The sequence below is a fragment of the Gopherus flavomarginatus genome, chromosome 12, assembly GCF_025201925.1.
Source record: "Gopherus flavomarginatus isolate rGopFla2 chromosome 12, rGopFla2.mat.asm, whole genome shotgun sequence".
NCBI lineage: Eukaryota > Metazoa > Chordata > Testudines > Testudinidae > Gopherus > Gopherus flavomarginatus.
This window is the reverse complement of record NC_066628.1, coordinates 35,307,724-35,332,491: the sequence shown is the minus strand read 5'-3', so window position 1 is coordinate 35,332,491 and position 24,768 is coordinate 35,307,724. Positions and strand designations below refer to the sequence as shown.

The 24,768-nt window shown below is 44.0% G+C and overlaps 2 protein-coding genes across 8 annotated transcripts in view; one reads left to right on the top strand and one right to left on the bottom strand.

Annotated features, from left to right (window-relative positions):
* Positions 1–24,768, bottom strand: part of MXRA7 (matrix remodeling associated 7) — an 836,957-nt gene that overhangs the window by 616,077 nt on the left and 196,112 nt on the right. The gene's annotated exons all lie outside the window — the stretch shown is intronic.
* SEC14L1 (SEC14 like lipid binding 1) overlaps positions 1–24,768 on the top strand; it is a 101,470-nt gene that overhangs the window by 23,572 nt on the left and 53,130 nt on the right. For 5 of the 7 annotated variants that reach the window (XM_050919294.1, XM_050919292.1, XM_050919295.1 and 2 more), the window contains 2 exons: positions 18,631–18,727; positions 22,045–22,136. In XM_050919294.1, the coding sequence (XP_050775251.1) occupies positions 22,074–22,136 (63 nt within the window). In that variant the 5' untranslated portion in view covers positions 18,631–18,727; positions 22,045–22,073. The remainder of the gene's footprint in view (positions 1–18,630; positions 18,728–22,044; positions 22,137–24,768) is intronic. The other 2 variants (XM_050919293.1, XM_050919298.1) reach the window with 2 other exon arrangements.

Sequence of the window (24,768 nt, the reverse complement as noted above, 5' to 3'; positions counted from 1 at the left end):
CTTAGCACTGTTACTGCACTCTGGCCTAGCTGCCTACGTTTGTGACTAAACAGCTGCATAGTTCTGTGCCTCCAGATCCCTGTGCATCAACTTCAATAGCATTAAAAGGCTCTTGCTATTTCAATAACAGGGACAGTGAGAGCTCTTTTTGAGGCGTCTGCACCTTGTGACAGCAGCGGCACTGGCAACTTTCCATGAGCTTTGTGACAGCACTTCATTTGCATTCAAAATCTGTATCCAAATACAATGCACGTGCTGTGGCTTTTGCCTGTATGGTGAAACCTACACTAAAGGTCAACCCTCACAGACAACTGACTATTGCAGCCACTTCAGAATATCCCTAAGGAACAGGCAGAATGGCCCCCAATGCTTGAGCTGCTGAAAGCCTTACGGCCCATCTAGGAAAGAGTCTGCTCAACTAAACAACTATAAAAATCATTCAGGAGTCTGTGCAGGGGAGGAGAAACACAGCGTGTGACCTGTGCTTGCAACATAGCCTCTTGCCTTGTTTGTGACCCAGACAGTCAACCCATGCCCAAGGTATCAGTACAATTTAGTTCAATCTTTAGTTAAGGATCAACCTCTGCTAAGAAGCTGTTTTTAGCTGCTCCCGTGAGAGCTGATTTTAGAATACAGGTCTGGCTGTAGATAGTATCTTCCTTCAGCAGCAATGAAATCCAGCCATTACAGGATTGCATTTCTGAACTCCATAAAGTTTGGGCAACCTCAGCCTATTAGTGCAAATCTCCCACGTCGCTCATCCCATAGGGGAGAGAGAGTCTTGTTTGGGGCATGGGAAGACTGAGCCAGATGTGGGACAAAATGAGCCCTTCCAGACACAGGCTACATTTGGGCCATTTGTTTAACATGGTGCCTGGATTACACAGCAGGAGAGGCCCGTAGGGAACTGAAAGAAAGAGTTTTTCAACTCAGCCTATGAAATCTGCTAAGCCAGCAAGTTGGGCCTTTTCACTGAGATGTGATCAGACTTAATTTGACAGCTATTTCTTAAAATATTTAAAGAGCTGCCTGGAATAAACTGATCGCTTCCGAGTAGTGACCTAAATTCCACTAGCTGTAAACTTCATTAGAAAGTGGATTTGTGTGCCTGCCAGGAACAAGGCACTCCGTAATTTCATTGATCTGGCCAAGCCCATATGCTTTATGAATGCTTCCTTTGGCACATCGCAGCAAAGTACTATCGAAGCTTTTTTGTTCAGGGGTTGTGTGTGTGGTGGGTTTGTTTTTCTCTTCCCAGTAAAAATGCATGATTTGTTCACCAATTGTGCTGTGAAATAGAGGAGTCGAGCCATTCCACTGGCTGTATGGACTCTGATACAACAGCCACAAAGGCAGGGGCGGCTCTAGACATTTTGCCTCCCCAAGCACGGAGTGTCCGCTGGTCCCGCGGCTTCGGCGGACCTCCTGCAGGCATGACCGGCAGAGCGCCCCCCGCGGCTTGTCGCCCCAGGCACGCGCTTGGAGCGCTGGTGCCTGGAGTCGCCCCTGCACAAAGGTAAATGTAGCTTCTGATCATCCTTGCCCAGCTTTGAGACACTTTTCTCTCTTATCCAAGTCGCCCTCCCCCTCTCTCAGGCCTAGTGTTACAGGGACTTGGGGAGGTGGCCACACTTCTCGGCAGCTGTCTGGTCATGCAGCTCTGAGTGCTGGCCACAAGGGGTGCCACACAGCCCTGAGAAAAGCTTCCTTTGCCTCTCCCCAGCCCAAAGGACCCCATAATACTGTACCTCTCTACATCACTTCTAGCCTCTCAACCTAGGAAGCATGGGACTCGGTCTTGCATCCACTGGTGACTACACCTTTCTGTGACCTCTGCCAGCTTCGGCTGCATTCAGTTGGCACTTTTTTATCTAGAGCTAGGCCCACATTTTCAGAAGCAGCCTCCGATTTTTGTGTGCCTCTGTTTTTGAGCACCCAGCTAAAGACACCTCCCTTGGCCAGATTTCCAGAAAGTGCTGAATGCCGTCTAGTTCCCACTGACTTTAACTGGGATGGTGGGTGTTCAGCACACAGGGTGCCTCACGTTGGGTATCCAAAAATGGAGGTACCTCAAGTCAGAGGCTGCTTGTGAAAATATTGGCCCAAGCTCTAGGCTATCAACGTGACACCTCTCACCAGAACCTAAACCCACTCGAAGTGCCCCATGCTCAGAGCAAGTAAAGCATAGGTCCTAATAGCACAATGCCTTGCTGCCTGTCAGTGTGTCTCACTGCTGTTTTGGACTCAGGGACCCCTGCTCTAGGTGTGAGAAGATCCCATTCAGTCTTTGGATTCCGTGCTGATATTATCAGCCATGGTGTGGTTTTTATTCTGTGCATCTGTGCACTGAGAGTTGTTATGGTACCCACATTTTACACAGACTTCCGAAAGAAGATTGCTTTCTATTACTACTGACCTAGGCTGGTTTGAACTCTCAATCTGAAAAGGAAAGGCCCTGGAGTCATCCAGCACACTGACCAATGAGACTCCTGTGATAGTTAGGAGATACGTCTCCGGTCAAACTAGAAATTCTTATTTTGTTTTGGGAATGATTGTGATCTTCCCTATCGATTAGAGCGGTGGTCCCCAACATGGTGCCCGCAGGCATCATGGCGCCCGCTGTGGTATCTATGTGCGCCCGCGTACTGGCCGGCGGACAAGCATCTCCCAAAATGCTGCCGAGAAGCGGCAACGTGAAGAGGTGTCGCTGCTTAAATGCCGCCGCGAAGCATAGAATGCGTGTCCCCCTGGAGACAGTGAGTTCAGCTCAATATTGGCATGTGTGTGAATATTTTGATTTTCGGTTGGCGATGCCTCTTGAGGGCACTGTTTCTCAGTGGCATTTCGGTGGTGACACCTCTTGACGGTGCCGCTTCTCAGCGGCATTTGGGCGGATGCTTGTCTACAGTCCACGGTCCTTGGTGGCTCGTCGTCCGGTGCCCGCCACACCGAAAAGGTTGGGGAGACCACTGGATTAGAGCATCCAATTGTAGCAGAGGCTCAACACTTAGTAGACAGACATGAGACAGAGACATTAAGACCGAGCAATCAAGGACCATCAGCACTGAACAGCTCTCCCCTCCAATGGTTTTCTGTCAGCAGGGCCATTGGCTTTGAATGGCTCTCTCTTCGCAGAAGTCAATGGGAGAGGCAGGAGCTGGAGCCTAGACCTCCCCAGCTTTGCAGCATATAGGAAGAGAGAGGACAGAGCCAGTGTTAAAAGGGGTATGTACGTTTCTAAGCAAGGGAGGCCTGTCCCTCACCATGTGCAGGAAACCAACAGCTTCCAAGAAGGCAGGGAGAGCTTGCCCCAAACCCAGGACTCCACAGGGGTGGTGAGCTCAGGCTGAGGGGGGATGTGTTGAGGAGTTCGATGTTTTCCATAGAGCTGTACTTCTCTCTTTGTGCTTTTTTAAAGAGTAAACTGGTGAATGACCAATTTTTCTAAGCCTGCATGCCTTGCTTTACAGTCACGTGGTTCCTGGAGAGAGAAACTAGACAACCAGAGCCCCCACCAGCCAGCTGAACTTGAGGGGAAACATCTCTAAGCAACTGTGGAACTTGGGAGGGTTTGTACTGGTTCTAGGTGGCTGGACTGTAGGATTCCACTACCCAAAAGGATGCTAGACACAGGGTCTGTACCTGGGAGTGCCCAAGAGACCCAGAGCTAGGGACAGTAAACCAGTCACTATCCAGACCCAAGGGGACTTAGAAGCACATGGGATTCAGCAGTTGGATCCAATCACAACAGAGCAGTGGTCTACCCAGAGAGCATGACCAGACTGGTTTATGGCACGTCCCGCTTCCTAATCTCACAGCTGGAGATCATCTGAGGAGTACCCTTTCCAGCCTAGGTTGTTGAACGTAACACTCTGTTCCTTTTTATGCTGTGACTTTTTGGGTACCCTCTGCCTCCTCTTACATTCTAAACAGTGGAATATATCCACATCTATTATGAAGACCTCCCCACTTGAGAATTCAACCTCTCTTTGTCCTAGGCACCCTTCTTACAACTGATAACCATCTTTGGCACAGTTGGGTTGGGGATAATGTGTTTCCTCTCCCAGCCCTAGTATATGCTTGCAGATGAGCCTGCTCACATATACAAATTATTATTTATATTACAATAGCATCAACAGGCCCTGATCTAACCTGGGACCCCATGTTGCTTGGGTTATTACAAATGCAATTAAAACAGTCCTTGCCATGAAAACTTTGTTCTCTGAATAAGTTGGTTGGTGTGACTGGTCTCTGCACAAATTACATACAGCCTTGCAAAATTCTACTCAGCTGGGGCCAAAACTCATTTTGCCGAGAAGTGGATAAATGTCATTAATTGCTTCAGTCTCCTCATGAAGGGCAGACTAGCAGGTTTATGCTGGAGCTGGTAAATTTTCAGGAGAATATTTTTCAAGGCAGAATCAAAGGGAAAATACAAAAGCAACACCTTTTTGTGCTGACTGTCTCATCTCCCCACTCAGAAGCCCAACATGAGTTTTTATTTGGCTTCTCTGATTCCTGGCACAAAGGAGCCTCAGGTGCAGCAAATCTGGGCTGCTATCCCCTCCCCCATGTGTATCCCTCTGAAAGGAGCTACAAATTAAAGGCAAAACAAAGGCAGATGGGATAACACAGCTCCTCTTGGAGGTAAATTGGCCTCTCCTTCCCCCCATAAAGTCCCATGTGATTGGACTACGAGAGGCACTGCTTTGCCTTATCAATATTTATGACAATTAATTTTTCATAAGCAAAGGAGGAAACCAGCACTTGAATAAAGAGCTGGCGCTGCTGCCATATGGGTCTGTGTTAAACTAATACACTGGATATGGAGCCCCCAGGTGCCCAGACAATGATTAAATTAATTTTCCATAAAACTGAGCAGTTTTACTAGTTCTTTATCCTCCCCTTGCCTCTAACATGGTTATTGTTGTTTTATTATTTGCTGCAAGCTTGCAATAAACTCGCTGCTAATTTCCTTTTGGCTGGATGTTTGCTGGAGGGGCACCCAGTATAATCTCATGTTGCCAGGATATCTTGCCACAGTTTAATCTTTGGCTGTCAGGTGGCTTTGTCTTGCCAGCCATGTGCAAAAGAAACACCCTTTGTTTCCACTCCCATGTCCTACCTCCACTCTCCGAAGGCCTGGGGCTAGGACAGTCCTGTTTGTACTGCTTAACCTCCGAGGATACTGTGCCCAGATGCGAGGGGACTCAGAAAAGGCGCTCAGGTGCTTAGAGAGTTTCCAATGAGAACACTCCTGCCTGGCAAAACAACCTTGATTGCAGAAAATGCAGAAGGGGGATGAGGCTGTTTGGCTTATTTATATCTTGGTTCTAGAAGTGGGACAGTGCATTAAACTCTCTTTAAAAAAGAGAACAAATGGTCCCTCTCCATTCTACCTGTAACTTTGATGGCTCAGGGATTCTGTTCTCCCGTCTGTGACCTGGCTGCTGTGTAGACTGTGGGATCTTACCTTCCTGTGATGAGTATATAGGCTCTGGGATTCTAGCCTGCCTGGGCCCTAGCTGTTGTGCAGGCTCTGGGATCCCTGACTCAAAACAAGTAGTTAGTCCAATCTAGGGTGACCAGAGGAGAGACATGAAATATCGGGACAAGGGGGGTGGAGTGCTGCTGGAGCAACAACAACAACAACACAACAAGAGCCCCTGGAGCATAGGAAAAATTGGTGGGGGCTGAGCACCCACCGGCAGCTCCACACCCCGCCCCCCCCCGTACCAGCTCACCTTCGCTCTGCCTCCACCTCCTCTGAGCTGGCTGCCGCCTCCTGCTTCTTCCCCCTCCCTCCAGCGCTTGCGCCACCATAGAGCTGATTAGCACAAGCCTGGGAGGGAGGGGTGAGGAGAAGGAATGTGGCGGGCTTGGGGAAGAGGCGGGGCCAGGGCGGGGATTTGGAGAGGGATCCAATGGGGGAGGGAGGGGCAGAGTCGGGGAAGGGCCAGGGTGGAGTTGGGGCAGGGAGGCGTGAGCCTCCTCCGCCTGTGTTGCCTGAGGGCAAAATATCGGGACAATTCACATCCTGACCGATGTTAAAATCGCGACATCTGGTCACCCTAGTCCAATCTAACTACTACAATGTGCACTCAGAATTCACTGCAGGTGCACCCATTTGTGCCCCCTCAGCCCCCAAGAGCCAGACATGCTGTAACCTGGCTGAAAATGTCTCTCTAAGTGTAACATACCTAAATATAATTAAAGCAGCAATTTTCTTCAAAAATGTGATCTCTTTAGTATAGTGTGTATCTCTTTCCTTAGGCCGTCTAATCTCTGCCAACAGAACTAAAGATGGTGGAGGATTTTTTCTATATTTAGCTTTGGAGAAATTGCTATAACTAATCGGATTTAGGATACTCTGCTCTCTTTTATTTTATCTCTCCCACTCAAGTCCTTGTCATGTGACTATAGGCTGCAGTTCACCAGCTCTCAGCCTTTTCTTTTTTTTTTTTTTTTTTATGGAGTCGATTAATAACCTTGAAGAATAACACCTACAGCTGTTCCTTTGCAGCTACTGGGCAATGGAGACTAATTACTGGCCCTCAGAACCTCTGTCACCCTATTTTGCGTGTAAAAGTACCGATAAATCAGAACTGGCTTAGGAGATGGTTATGCCTCCTGCAAGAATAAAAGGAATGTGATTTGGGTAGTTATTTTTAGCCTTTTCAAATGAAATGTAAAAAGGCCCTTGGGCATCTTTTGTCCTTATAAATCTGATCATATCCATGATATGGTTCGCATGGTACATGAACCAACTTTTTGTAGTTAGCTAACCTAAATTTGTGTCTTGCAAAATCAGGGGGTATGATTTAGCAATGCATTAACAGGGAAGGGTTTATATTAAAACAGTGTAGGTGAAATCTTTAGATGGGGGGCTTGTAAAAAGCAAGACTTTCTATATCATACTTAGCCAGTTTTTAAGGCACTTCTAAGAATGTTTTACCATTCTCAGAGCAGAAAATCGTCCATTGTTTAAAACACACACACACACACAGAGTCAAGTCAGGTGGGACTTTTTACACGCACACACACTCATACACATGAGTCAAGTCAGGTGTATCATGGTTCTGGTATGTCCAAACAACTACAGATATTGGATGGGTTTGGATCTGGGTCCAGGTCTTAGATTACCAGCACAAGCCCATCATGGATTTCTGTGTCTGCCTAAGAAGTTCTAAGAGTGGCCATGGTACATCTAGCCCAGTATCCTGTTTCTGACAGTGGCCAGTGGCAAATACTTAAGAGGGAATGAACAGAACAGGGCCAACAATCCATGATCCATCCCTGTTGTCAAGTCCCAGCTTCTGGCAGTCAGAGGTTTAGGGACACCTAGAGCATCTAAATCTTTTTTGAACCCACTTATAATCTTGGCCTTCTCAACGTCCCCAGGCAACAAGTTCCATAGATTGACTGCATGTTGTGTGAAGAAATATTTCCTTTTGATCATTTTAAACCTGCTGCTTATTAATTTCATTGGCTATCCCCTAGTTCTTGTGTTATGCGAAGGGGGAAATAACACTTCCTTATTCACTTTCTCCCCTACATTCATCGTTTTATAGACCTCTCTCATGTCCCCCCTTAGTCATCTCTTTTCTAAGCTGAACAATGTCAGTCTTTTTCATCGCTCCTCATATGGGAGCTGTTCCATACCTCCAGTCATTTTTGTTGCTCTTCTCTGTACCTTTCCCAGTTCTAATATACCTTTTTCGAGATGGGACTGTGACATTGGTGGACCAGGTGCCAGCTCATGGCAAGGCCATGCCTCACTAAACATTTACAAATGCATAGCTGAAAACCTGTCTTGCTTACCTATGTGTTTAGTATCATCAAAATAGATATTAGGTGTTACATTGACAAGAATGTGTTTAGGGTTTTTTTTTATAATGCCTGTAGGAGGCTGCATGTATTGATCTCACTTATAACCTCTATAACCCATGGTATAAAGTTACATTGAGTATTTGCATTGTAAACCTCTGTAATTGGGTAACTTAATGAACAGGAAAAGAAACATTAATTAAGGTAAAGTATCAGAGGGTATTAGTCTGGATCTCTGTAAAAAGCAACAAAGAGTCCTGTGGCACCTTATAGACTAACAGACATATTGGAGCATAAGCTTTTGTGGCGCGTCTAACGAAGTGGGTATTCACCCACAAAAGCTCATGCTCCAGTACATCTGTTAATCTATAAGGTGCCACAGGACTGTTTGTTGCTTTTAAAGTAAAGTGTTCATCCTGCATACAAGATAGCCCATTGGTGGCAGAAGAGGTATTATGTAGCATCAAAGGACAGAAGCCCTGCTGATTGCATTCCTAACTCCCTCCAGGAAGGAGAGACCTACACATGAACTCATCTCATCAGTTTGGACTCTGGAGTGGAGGCGATAAAAATCCCTGACAAGGAGAAACTGGGTCTCTTTCATGCTGTGTGGACTTTGAGGGGGTAATGATTCCTAAACATAAGCAAAGAGATCACCATGCTGCTTGGCATGGATTAGCTCTGAAAAGCATTTTGAATTGACAGATTTCTACATCTCTGTCCCCTTTTGAGTTACAACCTGTCACTCATTTGTGTTAGATATGCTTGCTTTAACCTGTAAATGATGCTATTATTCCTTTTTCCTAATAAAAATTTAGTTAGTTTATTACAGGATTGGCCAAAAGCATTGTTTTGGTGTGTGGTCTAAGGTGCAATTGATCTGGGGTAAGTGGCTGGTCCCTTGTGACTGGAAGTAACCTGAATATTTTCAAGTATCAGAAAACAAAAACGAGGAGTCTGGTGGTACCTACCACAGGACAGGCCCAACAAGGAAAATAACAAAACACCACTGGCCATCACATAGAGCCCCCAGGTGAAACCTCTCCAGCACATCATCAATGATCTACAACCTATCCTGGAAAACAATCCCTCACTCTCACAGACCTTGGGAGGCAGGCCAGTCCTCACTTACAGACAGCCCCCGAACCTGCAGCAAATACTCACCAGCAACTACACACCACACCACAGAAACACTAACCCAGGAACCAATCCCTGCAACAAACCCCGTTGCCTACTCTGTCCCCATATCTACTCTGGCGACACCATCATAGGACCCAACCACATCAGCCACACCATCAGGGGCTCATTCACCTGCACATCTACTAACATGATATATGCCATCATTTGCCAGCAATGCCCCACTGCCATGTACATTGGCCAAACCGGACAGTCTCTACGTAATAGAATAAATGGACACAAATCAGACATCAGGAACGGTAACATACAAAAGCCAGTAGGAGAACACTTCAATCGTCCTGTACATTCAACAACAGATTTAAAAGTACCATCCTGCCACAAAAAAACTTCAAACACAGACTTCAAAGAGAAACTGCAGAACTAAAATTCATTTACAAACTTAACACCATTAATTTGGGCTTGAATAGGGATTGGGAGTAGCTGGCTCACTACAAAAGCAATTTTCCCTCTCTTGTTATTGACACCTCCTCATCAATTATTGGGAGTGGACCACATCCACCCTGACTGAGCTGGCCTTGTCAACACTGGTTCTCCACTTGTAAGGTAACTCCCTTCTCTTCATGTGCCGTTATATATATATGCCTGTATCTGTAGTTTTCATTCCATGCATCTGAAGAAGTGTTTTTTTACCCATGAAAGCTTATGCCCAAATACATTTGTTAGTTTTTAAGGTGCCACTGGACTCCTGAATATTTTGATTTTTAGTGTAAGTCACCATATATCACATACTCCAACTTGTCTGGGTGGCAAGATACACTGGAGTGCCCAAGGGGACTGTCTATGACTCCATGGTAAGACTGTTACAGTAATCCAGGAGTTCACATTTGTTACTGGGTTGGTGAAATGTAATTATAGAACTTACAACCAGTTTGGGGTGTCTGCCCTGAGGTTGATACTTTCAGCCATGAGCCATTGCAGAAAGTGTGACAAGAGCAACCAGAACCACATGTAGTATTCAACATGTGGGTCTACCATGGATTTATATAGTGGCATTATGATATTTTCTGTCTTATCTATCTCTTTCTTGATTCTTCCTAGCCATCTGTTAGCTTTGTTGACTGCCACTGCACACCAAGTAGATGTTTTCAGAGAACTATCCACACTGACTTGAATGGGAACAGCTATTTCCAAACCCATCATTTTTTTGTGTAGTTGGGATTATGTTTTCCAATGTGTATTATTTTACATTTATCAATATTGAATTTAATTTACTAGTCCATCATAGAATATCAGGGTTGGAAGGGGCCTCAGGAGGTCATCTAGCCCAACCCCCTGCTCAAAGCAGGACCAAGCCCCAGAAAGATTTTTACCCCGGTTCCCTAAATGGCCCTCCTCAAGGATTGAGCTCACAACCCTGGGTTTAGTAGTCCAAAGCTCCAACCACTGAGCCATCTTGTCCAGCCAGCCAGTCTTGTGAGAGCCTTTGTAACTCTTCACAGTCAGCTTTGGGCTTGACTAGCTTGAGTAATTTAGTATTGTCTGCAAACTTTGCCACTTTACTTTCACCTCCTTTTCCAGATCATTTATGAAATGTGGAACAGTGCTGGTCCCCAGTACAGATCCTTGGGGGACCCTGCCATTTACTTCTCTACATTGTAAAAACTGGCCATTTATTCCTACCATTTGTTTCCTATCTTTTTTAACCAGTTACTGATCAATGAGAGGACCATCCCTCTTATCCCATGACGGCTTACTTTGCTTATGAGCCTTTGGTCACATTCAAGTTCCTAGCTTATAGGTGTGAACATAATGAAAACCTTCATTGCAAATTGGACCCTTTGTTGACAGCCATAGTAGAGAGACCAAGGACCATAGTTACTAAATATATTCTCTCTTGTCACACTGTTTTCTGTGAGTGTAACTTCAATGGAGTTATGTCAACACTTACTGTGTCTTCATTTCTCTAGAGATGAGAAGATGCATTCAATCCTTAACCAGTAAGGAGGCCAAATTGCAATGGTAGTTTTTATTATGAGGCGGGGTAATCAAAGTAGTTACACAAGCAGAAAATTTGGCCCATGATCTCCAGGTCAAAGCTGAGGAATGCTATTGCTGTGTTGGGTGTGGACAAATTTGCAGAGCTGCTTCCCATGCTGTATCAGATCTGTGTGTGAAGAGAGAAATACGGTTTCCAGTGCCCTCTGTGTAGCCCCTTTCATTAACATTAAACTCATTGAGTCTGCGATGGAAAAAATTAAATGGGATGAACATCTGCCCCAAATTATGCTTTCTATTCAGGCTGCTGCTTCTGCAAGTGTGTTACATTCTTAATGTGTCTTGCTTTCTTCGTTTAGTCTCTAAAATGCAGGCACTCCTGTGGAGCACAATCAGGTTTCCTTTACCTAATGAAGACAAATTAAAGCAGACTGAGTGTGTATATCAAAAAATGGGATTGCCTTGGGTACAAGACTAGAATTAATGTGAACAGTTCTGCTGATCACAAACTAGGAGCATTGTTGGATGAAAGTTGCTAACAAAGGCCTAGTCTACACACAGCATTCCTCGAACTATATTTACCAGCATAACTATTTTGGTTCAGAGTATAACTTTTTTTTTAAAGTAGTTATACAGAGGCAATGCCTAGTGTGGGTGCAATTATATCAGTATAAAGGTGCTATCTACCAGTAAGCGGGGAGGGATAGCTCAGTGGTTTGAGCATTGGCCTGCTAAACCCAGGATTGTGAGTTTAATCCTTGAGGGGGCCACTTAGGGATCTGGGGCAGAAATCAGTATTTGGTCCTGCTAGTGAAGGCAGGGGGCTGGACTTAATGACCTTTCAGGGTCCCTCCCAGCTCTATGAGATTGGTATATCTCCATATATATATTTCCCTTTTTGTATGGGAATAAGCTATGCAGCTATAAGAACCTTTACAGCAGTATAACTGTGCCCACACAAAGAGTAGACAACCTCTACAGGCTCAATCCAGCTCCTTGGAAGTCAATGAAAAGCCCCTCATTGACTTAGGGGGAGGTAGATTGGGACCTACATGCAAAGAAGCTGACTGTCAAATAGCTGGATTTTACTGGTAATTTTTAATGACACACATTATTTATTTTATTAATGAAAAGAGATTGTTGTTTATTACTATGTCTATGCTATTATAAAAATGCATGACACTTTACAGGCAAACAGAGATGATATCTACACCCTGAATAGCTTACAACATCAGAGTCTGATTTAATGCCAATTGAAGTCTATGGGAGTCTTTCTACTGACTTCAGTGGGTGTTTGGATTGGGCCCTAAGGTCCTGATCCAGCAATGTGCTCCCCCAGCATTGGCGCTTATGCCTTCGTGCAATCCCTTTAATTTCTTCTTTTCCATACCCACAAACCCAGTTACTAAGAGGGACATCAAACAGCCTTTTGGATTTATTTTGAAAGGGTTTTAATTAAGCTTTGCATTTTCTGAACCACTTAATCAAGAGTCATGTTTTTCAAATGACTGACAAGTGTCATTTGCTAGTTTATTAGACAGAGGCAGCCCCTGAGTCACTATCGGAACCGAGGACTGGATGGCACAGGGACTAGTAATTGGTGTTTCACCTCTAGGTAACCGGTTGTCACCCCAGGTCAGTTTTTGTCAACTGATGGCTGTTCATTCATGTATGTGAACTGACTTGGATAGCTGAGAGCAGTTTCCAGGGATAGCACTTTCACGTCATTAACCCACTACCAAGCCTGGCACTAACTGGCACCTTTTTTGGCAGTCTCAGTATAGATGCCAAGAACTAAAGTGCACAGAAAGTGAACTACTTTCTCTCCCCTAGAGTGCGTCCTTTCAGTTCAATACAGACACACATTGGTGGAGCACTGAGGGAAAATTTATGAAGTCTCTTCCAAGGAACTACTGGCTAGATTTTCAAAGGCATTTGTGTCTCTGTCGGTGCAGGTATGTCCAAAAGCACCTAAGAAAGTGAAGTGCCTATGTCCCATTCAAATCAATAGGACGTAGGCACCTACCCTGTTTATGGGAAATCCCACTAGGCACCTTCCTGCCTCTTTAGGCACCTAAATATCCTTGAAAATCTGCCCCTACCTGCTTTTGGGAAAAATCAGAGCCTGATTCTCTTCTCAGTTACGACAGCTTGGTGCTGGTGTAATTGCATTGATTTGAATGGGGCAACTCCTGAGTCACAGTGATATAAGAGAGATCAGAGTCAGATTCTGAGGGTACAGCTACACTGCAAAAAGAAACCCTGTAGCAGCTAGTGTCTGATCCTGGGACAGATGACTCAGGCTTGTGCTAAGTGTGAGCAGACAGAAAATGTGAAAAATCGGGACAGGGAGTAGGGGGTAATAGGAGCCTATATAAGAAAAAGACCCAAAAATCAGGACAGTCCCTAGAAAATCGGGACATCTGGTCACCCTACTTGTGCTGCAGGGCTAAAATAGCAATGTTGATGTTCCTGCTCTAGCTGGAGCCTAGGCTCTGAAACACAGCAAATCAGTTGATCCTGGCTCTGAGAGTCATTGCTGTGTTTTTGCAAATTACTGCCAGTGTGACATCCTCCACCAATATTAAAATCCCTATATAAGCAAAAAATCCTCCTCCTTTTGCATCACAAACTTGGTGATTCTTTCCCTTCACACTGCAAAGCTTGCACCAGTGTCTCACCCGGATAATTGTGGGATGAATCATATTGATTGTGTCACAGATGCTGCTAATGTTAATTTCTCCATGAAGTCTGTGCTATCAGCCTCCTGAGTGTTAACACAGATGGATGAGGCAATGAATGTCAGGTCTGATGCTTAACCAAAATATGCGCTAACCCCCTTCTCATCCTGTTTTCATTATTTACGATGCCAGCAGATCCCCTCCTGCTGCATTAGCCCTGTGTGTTATGGATGCTGACTTTAAATTCCATATAGGAGGCATGGAATAGATTTGTTACACTCATTGTGATCACATGCTCATCCTGATTCATAAATTTCATGAATCAGAACTTGGTCCTATATGCCAATACTGGTCCACGTAAATCTCAGCATGCTATTGGCATCTGTGCTGTGACGTAGGTCAATGGAAGCAGAGTGCTGGCAGCTGAGTCTACTGGCCAACTCCCAGCTTCTGTATCGATTTTCCTATAAGTCATTTGAGAGCAAAAGCAAAAAGCATATTCCCAACTGTTAGTGACTCAGGACACTGAGACCTAAGGCTCCAGGGTGCAAGTTTCTGTAAGACTGCCATTAGCCCAGTTCTCAGTCATGTGAGTGCTGGATAAATGTTACTATAGTTGAAGTGTTCAATGAGCTATTAGTTAACAGTGTGATTCAATGGATCAGTGACCAGCCTAAATCTCAAATGAGCTGGGTTCTCGTCTTGGCTCTGCCACGGATTCGTTGTGTGACCTTAAGTGTAACATTTTATGGGCCGCAATTTCCTCCTCTGTAAAATGGGGATAATAAATACCTTCCCTACCTTTGTACAATATTTTAAGATCTCCACATGAAAAGTGCTATGTTAGCACTCTCTCTCTTTCAAATCCTCCCCCAAAACTCACTTATTCCATTAAGTCTTTAAAAATTCATACACCTCCTGCAGATCATCCCATCGCAGCATGCACTTGTAAGGTACGTCTACACTGCAGTCAGGAGGGATGATTGCAGCACAAGTAGGCATACCCAAGTAAGCTTTGAGCCAGCTTGCTAAAAGGAGCAGTGTAGTGGCAGCAGCATGGGCTTGTTGCCTGAGTCCATACCCAGGGTACTGGGTGAGACTGTAAACCAGCAGCTAGCCTGTGCCACCACTCATACTGTGGCCACACTCCATTTTTAGCAAGCTGGCTCAATCAAAGCTAGCTCAGCTATGCCCACTCATGCTGCAATCATACCTCTCCATTGCAATGCAGGTATACCCTTTATGTCTAAATTGTTTTGTCAGGTCTGAACCAGAATGCTAGTTCACTTGGAGACAGACCATGTCTTATTAATTGTTTGTCAATCATCATGCTCATTTTACCTGAGAAAGGAGTGCAGGATTGGGGCCTTTTTATCATTTGGGGGGCTTGAGAACTGGATTCTGTTCTCAGTTACGTCAGTGCAAATCACTTATTCCATTGACTTACCTGCAATTACTTTTGATTTACACCAGCATATCTGAGATCAAAATCTGATGCTTTGGTTTGTAGCATTTTAATTTATATAGGGCTTAGCAATCAGAACGTGCATCTGTCTGTGATCTGTCCTCCTGAGTACTACTCACAAGTCACAACTTCCTTCTTTCTTATTCTTTTAACACAACAGCAGCAAAGACACAAGTTGCTTTTCAGTGTTTAGCAAAGTATAATTGAATTCTTACCCTGACTTTGTGATTTGTAATGAAAGGCAAGGACCAGGTCCATCCCTGGTGAAACTCCATGAACTTTTGTGGAATTATATGAAAGATGAATTTGGACACAAGCTGTTTTATGTGCCCAGAAAATCACAGCACACTGGTCCTGGTCAATTTCACTTTAGGGTAACTATTATTTATTAATAATATATCTTATGTCAACAATTCCCACTGACTCCCTTGAGAATATTGCCTGAAAACAGAGTAAATAACTGTTGCATAATCAGAATACATAACACTGGAGAATGTAGTCTGAGAAACACATTCACATGATGGGGAGTGACTTTATATAACACATGCAGGGTTTAACTTCCCTCTGTGCCTAGTAAGCCACATCCCTTAACTGCTGAAAACATTTGTTGTGTTGTACTTTCATTCTGTATCCTCTAGGCTTCAGTCCTCCTGCTCCTTTTCTTATGCATGAAAAAGACATTTCTTCACAACCTTTCACAAGACACTTCAGTCCGCCGTTTCTTAATTCACATCCTTTCTAAAGACTCACTTCTGTGATGCCCATAAGCAGTGAGTCAACAATCACTATAAATCATATTAATAGTAATATTTTTTTTAAACGAAGTGAGTCCTTCCTTTGTGTCTGTCTTGCTAAACTGTAGTTTAAAATGTAATCTTCAGTGTAGGGATTGTTGATATTTTTTTATTTGTACATCGCCAAACACAATGTCAGCACTTAAAGAATACATTAATAACTTCTTCCCCTTTCACCAAAGACAACCCAGTTCCTTCTTTTTTTTTTTAAAGCCACTTTAATGAAGATTTACTGCTTGTATTCTGGAATTGGGGGAATTGCAATAGAACTTAGATTACACAGAATCTAATGAGATAAAATTTCTGAGTAAAGAGTACCATACAGTGGAATCTGGGTGGAGGCAAATTCCAAGTGCGAAAAACACATATATACTAATAGGGTTATTTTACTGGTCTTCATATCAGGGAAAGGATATTGGGTGCAAGGGTTGCCAATTTGGGTTGGATGTATCCCTGGAGATTTCATCACATGACATAATCTTTAATTAAAGATTATTCTTTAATTCTTGGAGACTCCAGGCCAATCCTGGAGGGTTGGTAACCCTTTTGGGCACACAATGCTGAGGGCAATCAAAAAGCCAACTAAGTCTAATAACACAGTATTGCTGGGTGACTTTACCTATGTGCACATAAAACTGGTCAAATGCTACAATGGGAAAAGGTTTAGAGAAGCAATTTCTCAACACCTTAAATAACTGCTTCTTGTAACAGCTAATATGAAAGAACATCAGAGGAGAGGCTATTACTGACTTAGTCCTAAGTACCACACAGGTTGGTTCAAAAAATAACTATAATTGAATCCCTAATTAATCGTGATCAAAAATATAATTAAGTTCAATGTCCTCAGGGAAGGAATTGTACCAAATATATTACTGTCATACTTCAGAAAGAGGGATTTCAAAAATATGAGGAAGCTAGTCAAAAAGTCTCTTTATGTCCAAAGTGAGGAAATTAAGATCCTTGAGTAGCATGGAGGTCATGTAACCATCCCATAATAGAATTCCAGGGGGCATGCACAGAATCTGGCCACTAATTTCTAAGTTATCATTGTAAAGCACTTTAGGATACCTTGAGTGGAAAAACCAGCACAGAAAACCAAATTGTATTTCTTGCTCTGGGCATGTTACAGATTATATCTTTATCATTATAAACGTGTAGTAAGACAGCTCTCTCTCAGCAATCCACATCTGCAGAGCACCCCAGCCTCAGTAATTGCTGGCTGAATAAAGATCGAACAGCTAATCAAAGCCAGGGAAAGATGAGTGCTATTGGAATTATTGGGGGGAGGGGTGAATAATGTATGCCCTCTATAAATGGGAGAGTATCCATACTGTAATCAATTTACTATTGGTGGCAAATCAGCCTTCATAGAATTTTATGTTGATAACATCAGGAAATCGAAAGTCAGAGGAGAGTTTTATTCCAGATTCATTTTATTGTGAGTGGCGATACCAGGAGGGGATGGCTAGGTGGTTTAAGAGTCAGGGTTTAACACTAATACATTTATTTTTCAGTTGAAATAATGTCTTAGCCCTGAGTCCTGCAAGGAACCAGGGACGGTGCTTGCAGGCAGAGGCTGGGGCAGTGCGCAGAGCACCTGACCTCAGATATGCTGCCACTTCCAGGAGCCACCTGGCCAGAGCCTGCACCCCGAACCTCCTCCTGCACCCTCACCCCTGCCCCTTCCAGCACCCAAACTCTCTCCCAGAGCCTGAACCCCCTCCTGCACCCAACCCTGTGCCCCAGCTGAGCCCCCTTCTGCACCCAAACTCTCTCACAGAACTCGCACCCTGAACCCCCACCTGCACCCCAACCCCCTGCCCCAGGCCTGAGTCCCCTCCTGCACCCAAACTCGCTCCCAGAACCTGCACCCTGAACCCCCTCCCACACCCTAACCCTCTGCCCCAGACTCAGCCTGGAGCCCCTCCTACACTACAAACCCCTCAGTCCCAGCCCAGAGCTTGCACCCCAACCCACTGCCCCAGCACAGTGAAAGTGAGGGCGGGAGAGAGCCACCAACAGAGGGAGCAGGGCAGGAGTGAGCGGGGGAGGGCATTGGGCAAGGGGTGGGGCGGGGCAAGGGTGTTTGTGTTTGTGTGATTAGACAGTTGGCAACTCTAGATGAAACTTGGGGGAACACAAGACCAATCAGACTCCTGAAAGGGGCACAGTAGTTTGGAAAAGTTCAGAGCCACTGTCCTAGGAGGATCCCCAGCCTGCCGCTCCATCTGGAGCCCTTGTGGAGCTGCAGCATGTAAGTCTCCCAGTCTCAGTGCAGGTGCCTGCTGCAGTTTGTCTGTGCTCGGGGTGGGCCTCTCCCTTGTATTGCTATTATTCCTAGTGTGTTTACAGGCTGGTTAATTATGGGGAGGGGTTGCACAGGGGCAGGCTGGGGCTGAACGACTGGAGCGCCCCCTCCCGTCTAGTAGCACAGCTCAGTGCTACATGCTGCCACCCTCAGGCCTTGAGAGCAGGAGTGACACCTCCCGCCCACACTCATATCAGCGCAAGCGCAGGCGCAGGATCTGACAGCCGGCCACACTCTCTCTCTCTCTCTGGCTCCTCAACCGCGCACGCGCAAAAGTGCAGCGCCACACAGTCCCGTGCTGTGCCTAGACGGACCTAGGACGCGCACGCGCAATACTGAACAGAGTGTGCCGTGTGCGCGTCCGCAGGCCGCGCATGCGCACGCGTTGGCAGGTGGCCTGGCCCCTCCTTTCCCCGTCACTAGTAACAGCAGGCGGCCGCTGACTCCTCCCTGGAACCGGCCGGCGGCAGAGCCCGGAGGCGACATGAGGCCAGAACCCAGCCGATCTTTGTGACAGGAGGTGAGCAGATGGCACCGACCAGCACCTCAAAGCCGCTTCCCTGCCGCGCGCCCTCCCCCCTGTCCTCGCCTCTTCCCCCTCATCCCTTCCCCTGCCCCCTCCGTGTCCCCCTCCGACCCCTCCCCCGCGTCCCCCCGTGCCCTCCTCCCCCTCTGCCACGTTCCCCCCCTCCGATCCCTCTCCCCCTCTGTCTTGTCCCCTCCCGCCGCCCCCTTTCTCCATGCATCCCGTACCCTGGCCCTGCGCCCCTACCCCGGTACCCCCACTCTCTCCATCCTGTGCCCCTACCTCTGTCCCTTTCCCCCCAGCGCCGGTGCCCCCACCCTCTCCCCTGCCCATCTCCATCCTGTGCCCCTACCTCTGCCCCTCTCCACCCTGCCCTGGTACCCCCACCCTGTGCCCCTACCTCTGCCCCTGTAACGCTATACTTGTGCCCCCTGCCCCCTCCAGCTTCCCAGACCCTGCTCACCCCCTTTTACTTTCCCAAAGCCGCCCCCTTTCCCAGTGGCCTCCCTCCTTGCTGCCCAATTTTTTACTCCTTTACCCCCTTCACACTGCTTCCCCCTGCTTGGGTCCTTGTAGTGTTTAACCTTCTCCCTTTCAGCCTGTGGATTTCCTGCTCTTCCCCCTCCCCTCCTGCTCATAACTTTCCCTTAGAATCCATTTGCTGCTCCCCCCGGTTTTCTTCCTTGTTCCGAGTCCCCCTCTGCTTCCCCTGTTTATTCCCTCCTCTCTGTTAATGCTTTCACCGTACTCTCTTGTGCTTACACCACCTGTCTGTAAGGGAAGGAAACAAAGGGTGCAATCTTTCCCCCCATACACTCCCTCTCTGTCTCTTCTGATTACTTCTGCTGCTACTTCGTGTACTTCTGTTTTTACCTCTCATGCCCTGCTTTGGGTGCTCTCTCGCTTCTTCCCCTCCTCCCCGCCCCCATTGGGCATTACAAAGAAGCAACTTTTTTTCCTCCAGTGTTCTCTGTCTAGCTCCAGCTCTCCCAAGTTTTCTGTTTCCCCACAGCATCTGGAAGTGGGTGGAGGGAATAGATCCATATCTGGAGAATGCATATGTTTCTTCCCCTGCTCAGGGACTGTTGACACCTTCCCCTATTTAATGATGATACTTGTCTTCACTTTAGGGACCAGAGAGCTTCTTCACTGTAGACAGAAGCACTAAAATGTTAGATATAAACTATTACTTTGAAAATCTTTCTAAGCTTTCTCTAAAACTTAGTCTTGAGAGTCTTGTAGTTTGGTGGGAAAGCAGCTGTATTTTGAAGATTTTACATCTCTGTTGATTTGTACCTACATTTTATTCTAGTAAGGTGCTTTGATAAAGCCCAGAAAGATGCTTTTGACCTGAGATACATTTGTCTTAAATGTCTCTCTTGAGGAAAAATAGTCTTCCCCATCTGTCCATTTTCTTTACAGTTATCTAGGTTTTGTAGCTTTCAATCATTTGTCAAATAGCTTTAAAGTGTCTTGTTTCAGATGAGTTTTTTTCTCCCCAGTATCCCTGCCCTTTAGAATCTAACTAAATATTTTTTACTTTACCATATAACTTAAAACTCTTGGAAGAGGCTGTTAACGTTCCTTTGGTATTTTGAGGCTGGTTTGGCGGAGAGGCTATGAGTTATACATTTGCATTGTTTAGTTAAACCTTGCTATAACCATAGAAACTGTTTTCCATAGACTTAAGAAGGTATTACTTTGAGAGCTGTTATGTACATGAGACAGTCTACCTTTAGAAGAATGAATGTGGCAAAGAACTATCCTAGCTGATGTCTGGAAGACCTCTGTTTTATGTCTAGTCTCCATGGCTTTATAATTGTTGCTTTTTCCTTTAAATCTGTATACTGAGTCAATTCAACTAACCAAGCAAGCATATGTTATACCGATTTCCAATCTGTAATGGAAAACAGTACTGAAGTTCTACACTGCAAATGCATTTGTAATTTTTAAGTGAGTTAAAAATTAAACACTTTATTACTGCACTTTCTGATATTTTATTTTAAAATAAATCCAGAGGGCAAATGTAGATGAATGAATTCATCACTTGAATAGAATCTTTTGCCAGATTTTCTCAGTCTCATTATTTTTTAACATCTGTTGCTTCACGTTTCTGTTAAGTGAGACTTCTGTCCACTGTGCTGTTCATCTGAAATTGATGAGTTTGTGGAAGTAATATAGACACTGTAAGAGCATATTAATATTAATGAGAAATATGGCTGTTTGTTCAAAGAAGTTGACATTGCATGTATGTCTTCAATCTGGATGGCAGCCAGTATTTTCATCCAAAAGTACTGATTCCAGTATTTTTCATCAATATGCATTCCAGAAAGAACTCGATGGACCATATTCATGTCTGGTGTAAGTGGACATACTTGCCTCTGCTTATGCTAGCAAAGAATTTGTCCGTATGTGTGTGTTAACATATCCACAGTTTACTTAAGACGTAGTTCCTTCTCACCTCGTTAACAAGTTGGTCCATCAGCACCTTGTATTCCTTTCATGCTTGAAAATAGTGAAGAATATTGTAATCCTATTTACACATACATTATTTCAAAGGAAAAAGTATTATCTTTTAAACTTTTGGGGATTTTATACGTTATTAGAAAATGGAATGCGGGGCCTTGTATCATAATTGTTTTAAATTGTCCCTTCAGCAATCTGAGAGTCAGGTTGGGGGAATTACAATAATATACTACAAATTGTGAGTTTTGCAGGGTTTTGTACAATGGGAGGGGACTGTGTGACTAATCTAGACAGAGCTTTTTGCATCTAACAGTATGTGCCAATAGTCATGAGACTTGTAATGCTCAGTTGTGAATGAGTGGTTTGGAAATGTCCCAACAGCATGTTGCTAAAAAGGTAGAATGAGAACATACCAATTTGCTGCCTCCCTTTTTTTTTTTTTTAAACATTTTGGGAGCACTTAAAATATAGATGCTGTCTAAATATATACAGTTGCTCAGACCCTGTAGAAGGGTAGTAAGTGAACTTGCATATGACACTCTTAATAACAAACCCAAACCTGTGAACTTCTATCACAGAACGTGTGTGTGTTTAAAAAAAAAAACTTAATTGCAAGCAAAGAATTTTTATGGTGGCATATCAGTATAATTTACTTCAGCTATATGCTTAGCAGAAAAGTTTCAGCTGGTGTTAAATACTCTGTTACCACTGCAGTCTTCATGACTGAGGTACTATACAGTAAAAGAGGAGATGGGGCAAGGAATCTCTCTTGTAAACTAACAACATTCAGCAGTAAAACTGGCCTCCCACATGTGACAATGACATTTTAAAAATTTGTTTTTCAGGTCTGAATAGTTCTTATTAATCCGAAACCATGGTGCAGAAATATCAGTCCCCTGTGCGGGTGTATAAACACCCCTTTGAGTTAATTATGGCTGTAAGTATCAATTCTTAAACTGTAATTTTCTTATTTGAATATTATTACTTGTATTGCTGAAGTGCGGTCGGGGCTTCTTTTGCTAGGCCCTGTACAGAATACAGAGTACCTGCCTTGAAGAACTTATAGTCTAAGAAGACAGGAAAAATATAAGTGGTAGAAAGGAGAGGGAAATGCCCAACCTTCTTCCCCAAAGCCTAGCCATAATTTTTGGTAAATTTTATTTTAGAGTTTGCAGCAGAGGTGGGTATGAAGGAGCAGGTGTTGGTCAGTTAGGCTGTTGCATGTGGAAGAAGGCACAAAGGTGTTTGTATGAGAAGCTGATGAAAGGACTGTTGAGGCTGGCATCTTTGGAGGGGCAAAGAAACACAATAGGGACAAGCAGATACTAGAGGCAGAGCTGTGAAGAGCATTGAAACTGAGGATGAGAAGCTTAAATTTGTTACAGTGGAAGAGAGTGATGTGGCCAGAGCAGTAGACGAGAAGAATTCTCTTAGCAGTTCCATTTTGAATTAATTGGGAAGGGTTGGGGATATGAGTATAAAGGAAGGCCAGAGAGATGAACAAAAACATCTGTGATAAATGAAAGGGGGGGGGTTTGCTCCCTTTTATGAACAGCCAGTAGCTATAAAAAAAAAAATTAGTCGTTTTTTTTAATTGCTCTACCTGCAAAGGTTTAAAAGGTTTTACTACTATGCACAGGTAAAAGGAAGTGAATGGGTACCTGGCCAAAAGATCCAGTGGGAAGGCTAGAACTTTAGGGCTCTGAACTGCCGCATGCTCGGGTGTCCATATAAAAGGAGCTTCCCCTCAGGTCCCGCCCCCCCCCCTCATTTATCACAACGCCAAACAAAGCCCCTGAGGGGTATCAATGTGTACTTTTTTACAGTTGAAAACTGCCAGCACTGAAGAGTGACCCTGACCGAGGTTCCCACTTTAAAAATAACAGAAGTAGATCTCTGATATTTCTGTATACACTTAGTCAGAACCACAGTTGTTCAGGTTCTCATGAAATAGAAAAAGGATGTAAGGAGCAGTCACGTCAGCTTCTTCCCTCTTTTGGTCCTAAAAAGAATAGTTTAAAGAAAATCTAAATAAAATGCATATTATCACATATCTTAATCCACTGAAGACCTCATTTTTGCATGTTCTATATTGATACATTTTGATTGGTACCAGTGTATGCTCAGCACCTTGTAATGCTATTTACAAGCAATACCACAGCTATTCATCGCGTTTTCTAATATTCAAAGTTGGAAGTTATATATTTAATACTGCATGTGTTTTTGTAACTAAGTATGCTTGTTCCTGTTTTAGAGTTGTATATACAAGATGATTTTTCAGCCAAAATTCTCTTGTAACAACTCCTTAACTCAAATTGCAAAGTACACATTTCTATTGTGCTGAGGGAATATTTGTTTCCCTCCAACTTATCTGTTAGGAACTCTTTAAGTCAAAACAACTAGCAAAAATGTATTCCTCTCATCATACCTTGCTAACATTATTAAAAATGCCATGTTAAAATTGCTTTGTGCTTTCAAACTATTTTGTGTTCTGTGGAGACATTTGTATCTGAAGCATGCTGGTATTTTTTAAAAACAAAGAAAATCATCTTAGATGCCACAGGATCTTAGCTTTTGTTTTCTTGAGAAGGAAAATTCCATAATATAAAAAGTTGAAATAACAATAGCTAAAGAAACAGAACTAACTCAACTAATAGACTAGGAATGCATGTAATATAAAATAGTGAGTTGAACACAGTGCTTTGCATGATTTCAAATATAGACTAGTGATTGTATACTTAATTTGTTTCAAACATGAACTTCATTCATAGGGCAGTTATCACAAGAACTCTGCTTGCAATATATTCATTTTAAGAATATATTTGTACACCTGCAGTACCTTTTTATTATATCATTGGCTTTAAATGTGTTAACATCACTGGAAAATTGGTGAAGTCAGTAGGTAGGGTGGGTTGTTATTGCAGGAAATGGTGAGTAGTGCTCTTTGTAAGTTAGAGCCAAACTCTTTGTAGATTTTCTTGGTTTCTGTCACAGAGGTAAAATCTTTGGCGTTCACCATCAATGGTTATTTGAATGATCAAATAATGCTAGTGAGACTGTTTAGCGTGGTTCATTTCATGCTGAAATGAACATATCATACTGCACATGCTCATCATCCAACTGTCAAATGGTAACAACTGTTTCAAAACAAAACTTCTTTTAAATGTAGCAGCAAGACTGTTCCTCATTCCAGACAAAATAATGGTAAATGCCAAGTCTAAATTGCACCCCTTCAGGAAACAGTTTTTGTACCTCTATATAAAAATATGGTTTTTAGGCTTGCAGACTTTTGAGACTTCTTGGAAAAAAAATTAAATCCCTGTGAATAGAACATGAGACTGACCACAAGAGACTAAGAAACACCCCCAAAACTATAAAGTAATTAAAGGTGTCTAGAACAGAACAGCTTTTTCAATGTGGCAGCATACTATTTATTGCTGTGGCAGACTGTTTTAATGAGGAAATAATGGAAACTGTGATCTTTATTGTAAGGGCTGTCTCACCATCAATATCTGAAAGCTGTCTGAGAATATTGAAAGCCCTCAGACTTTTCTTGCAAGGCATCTATG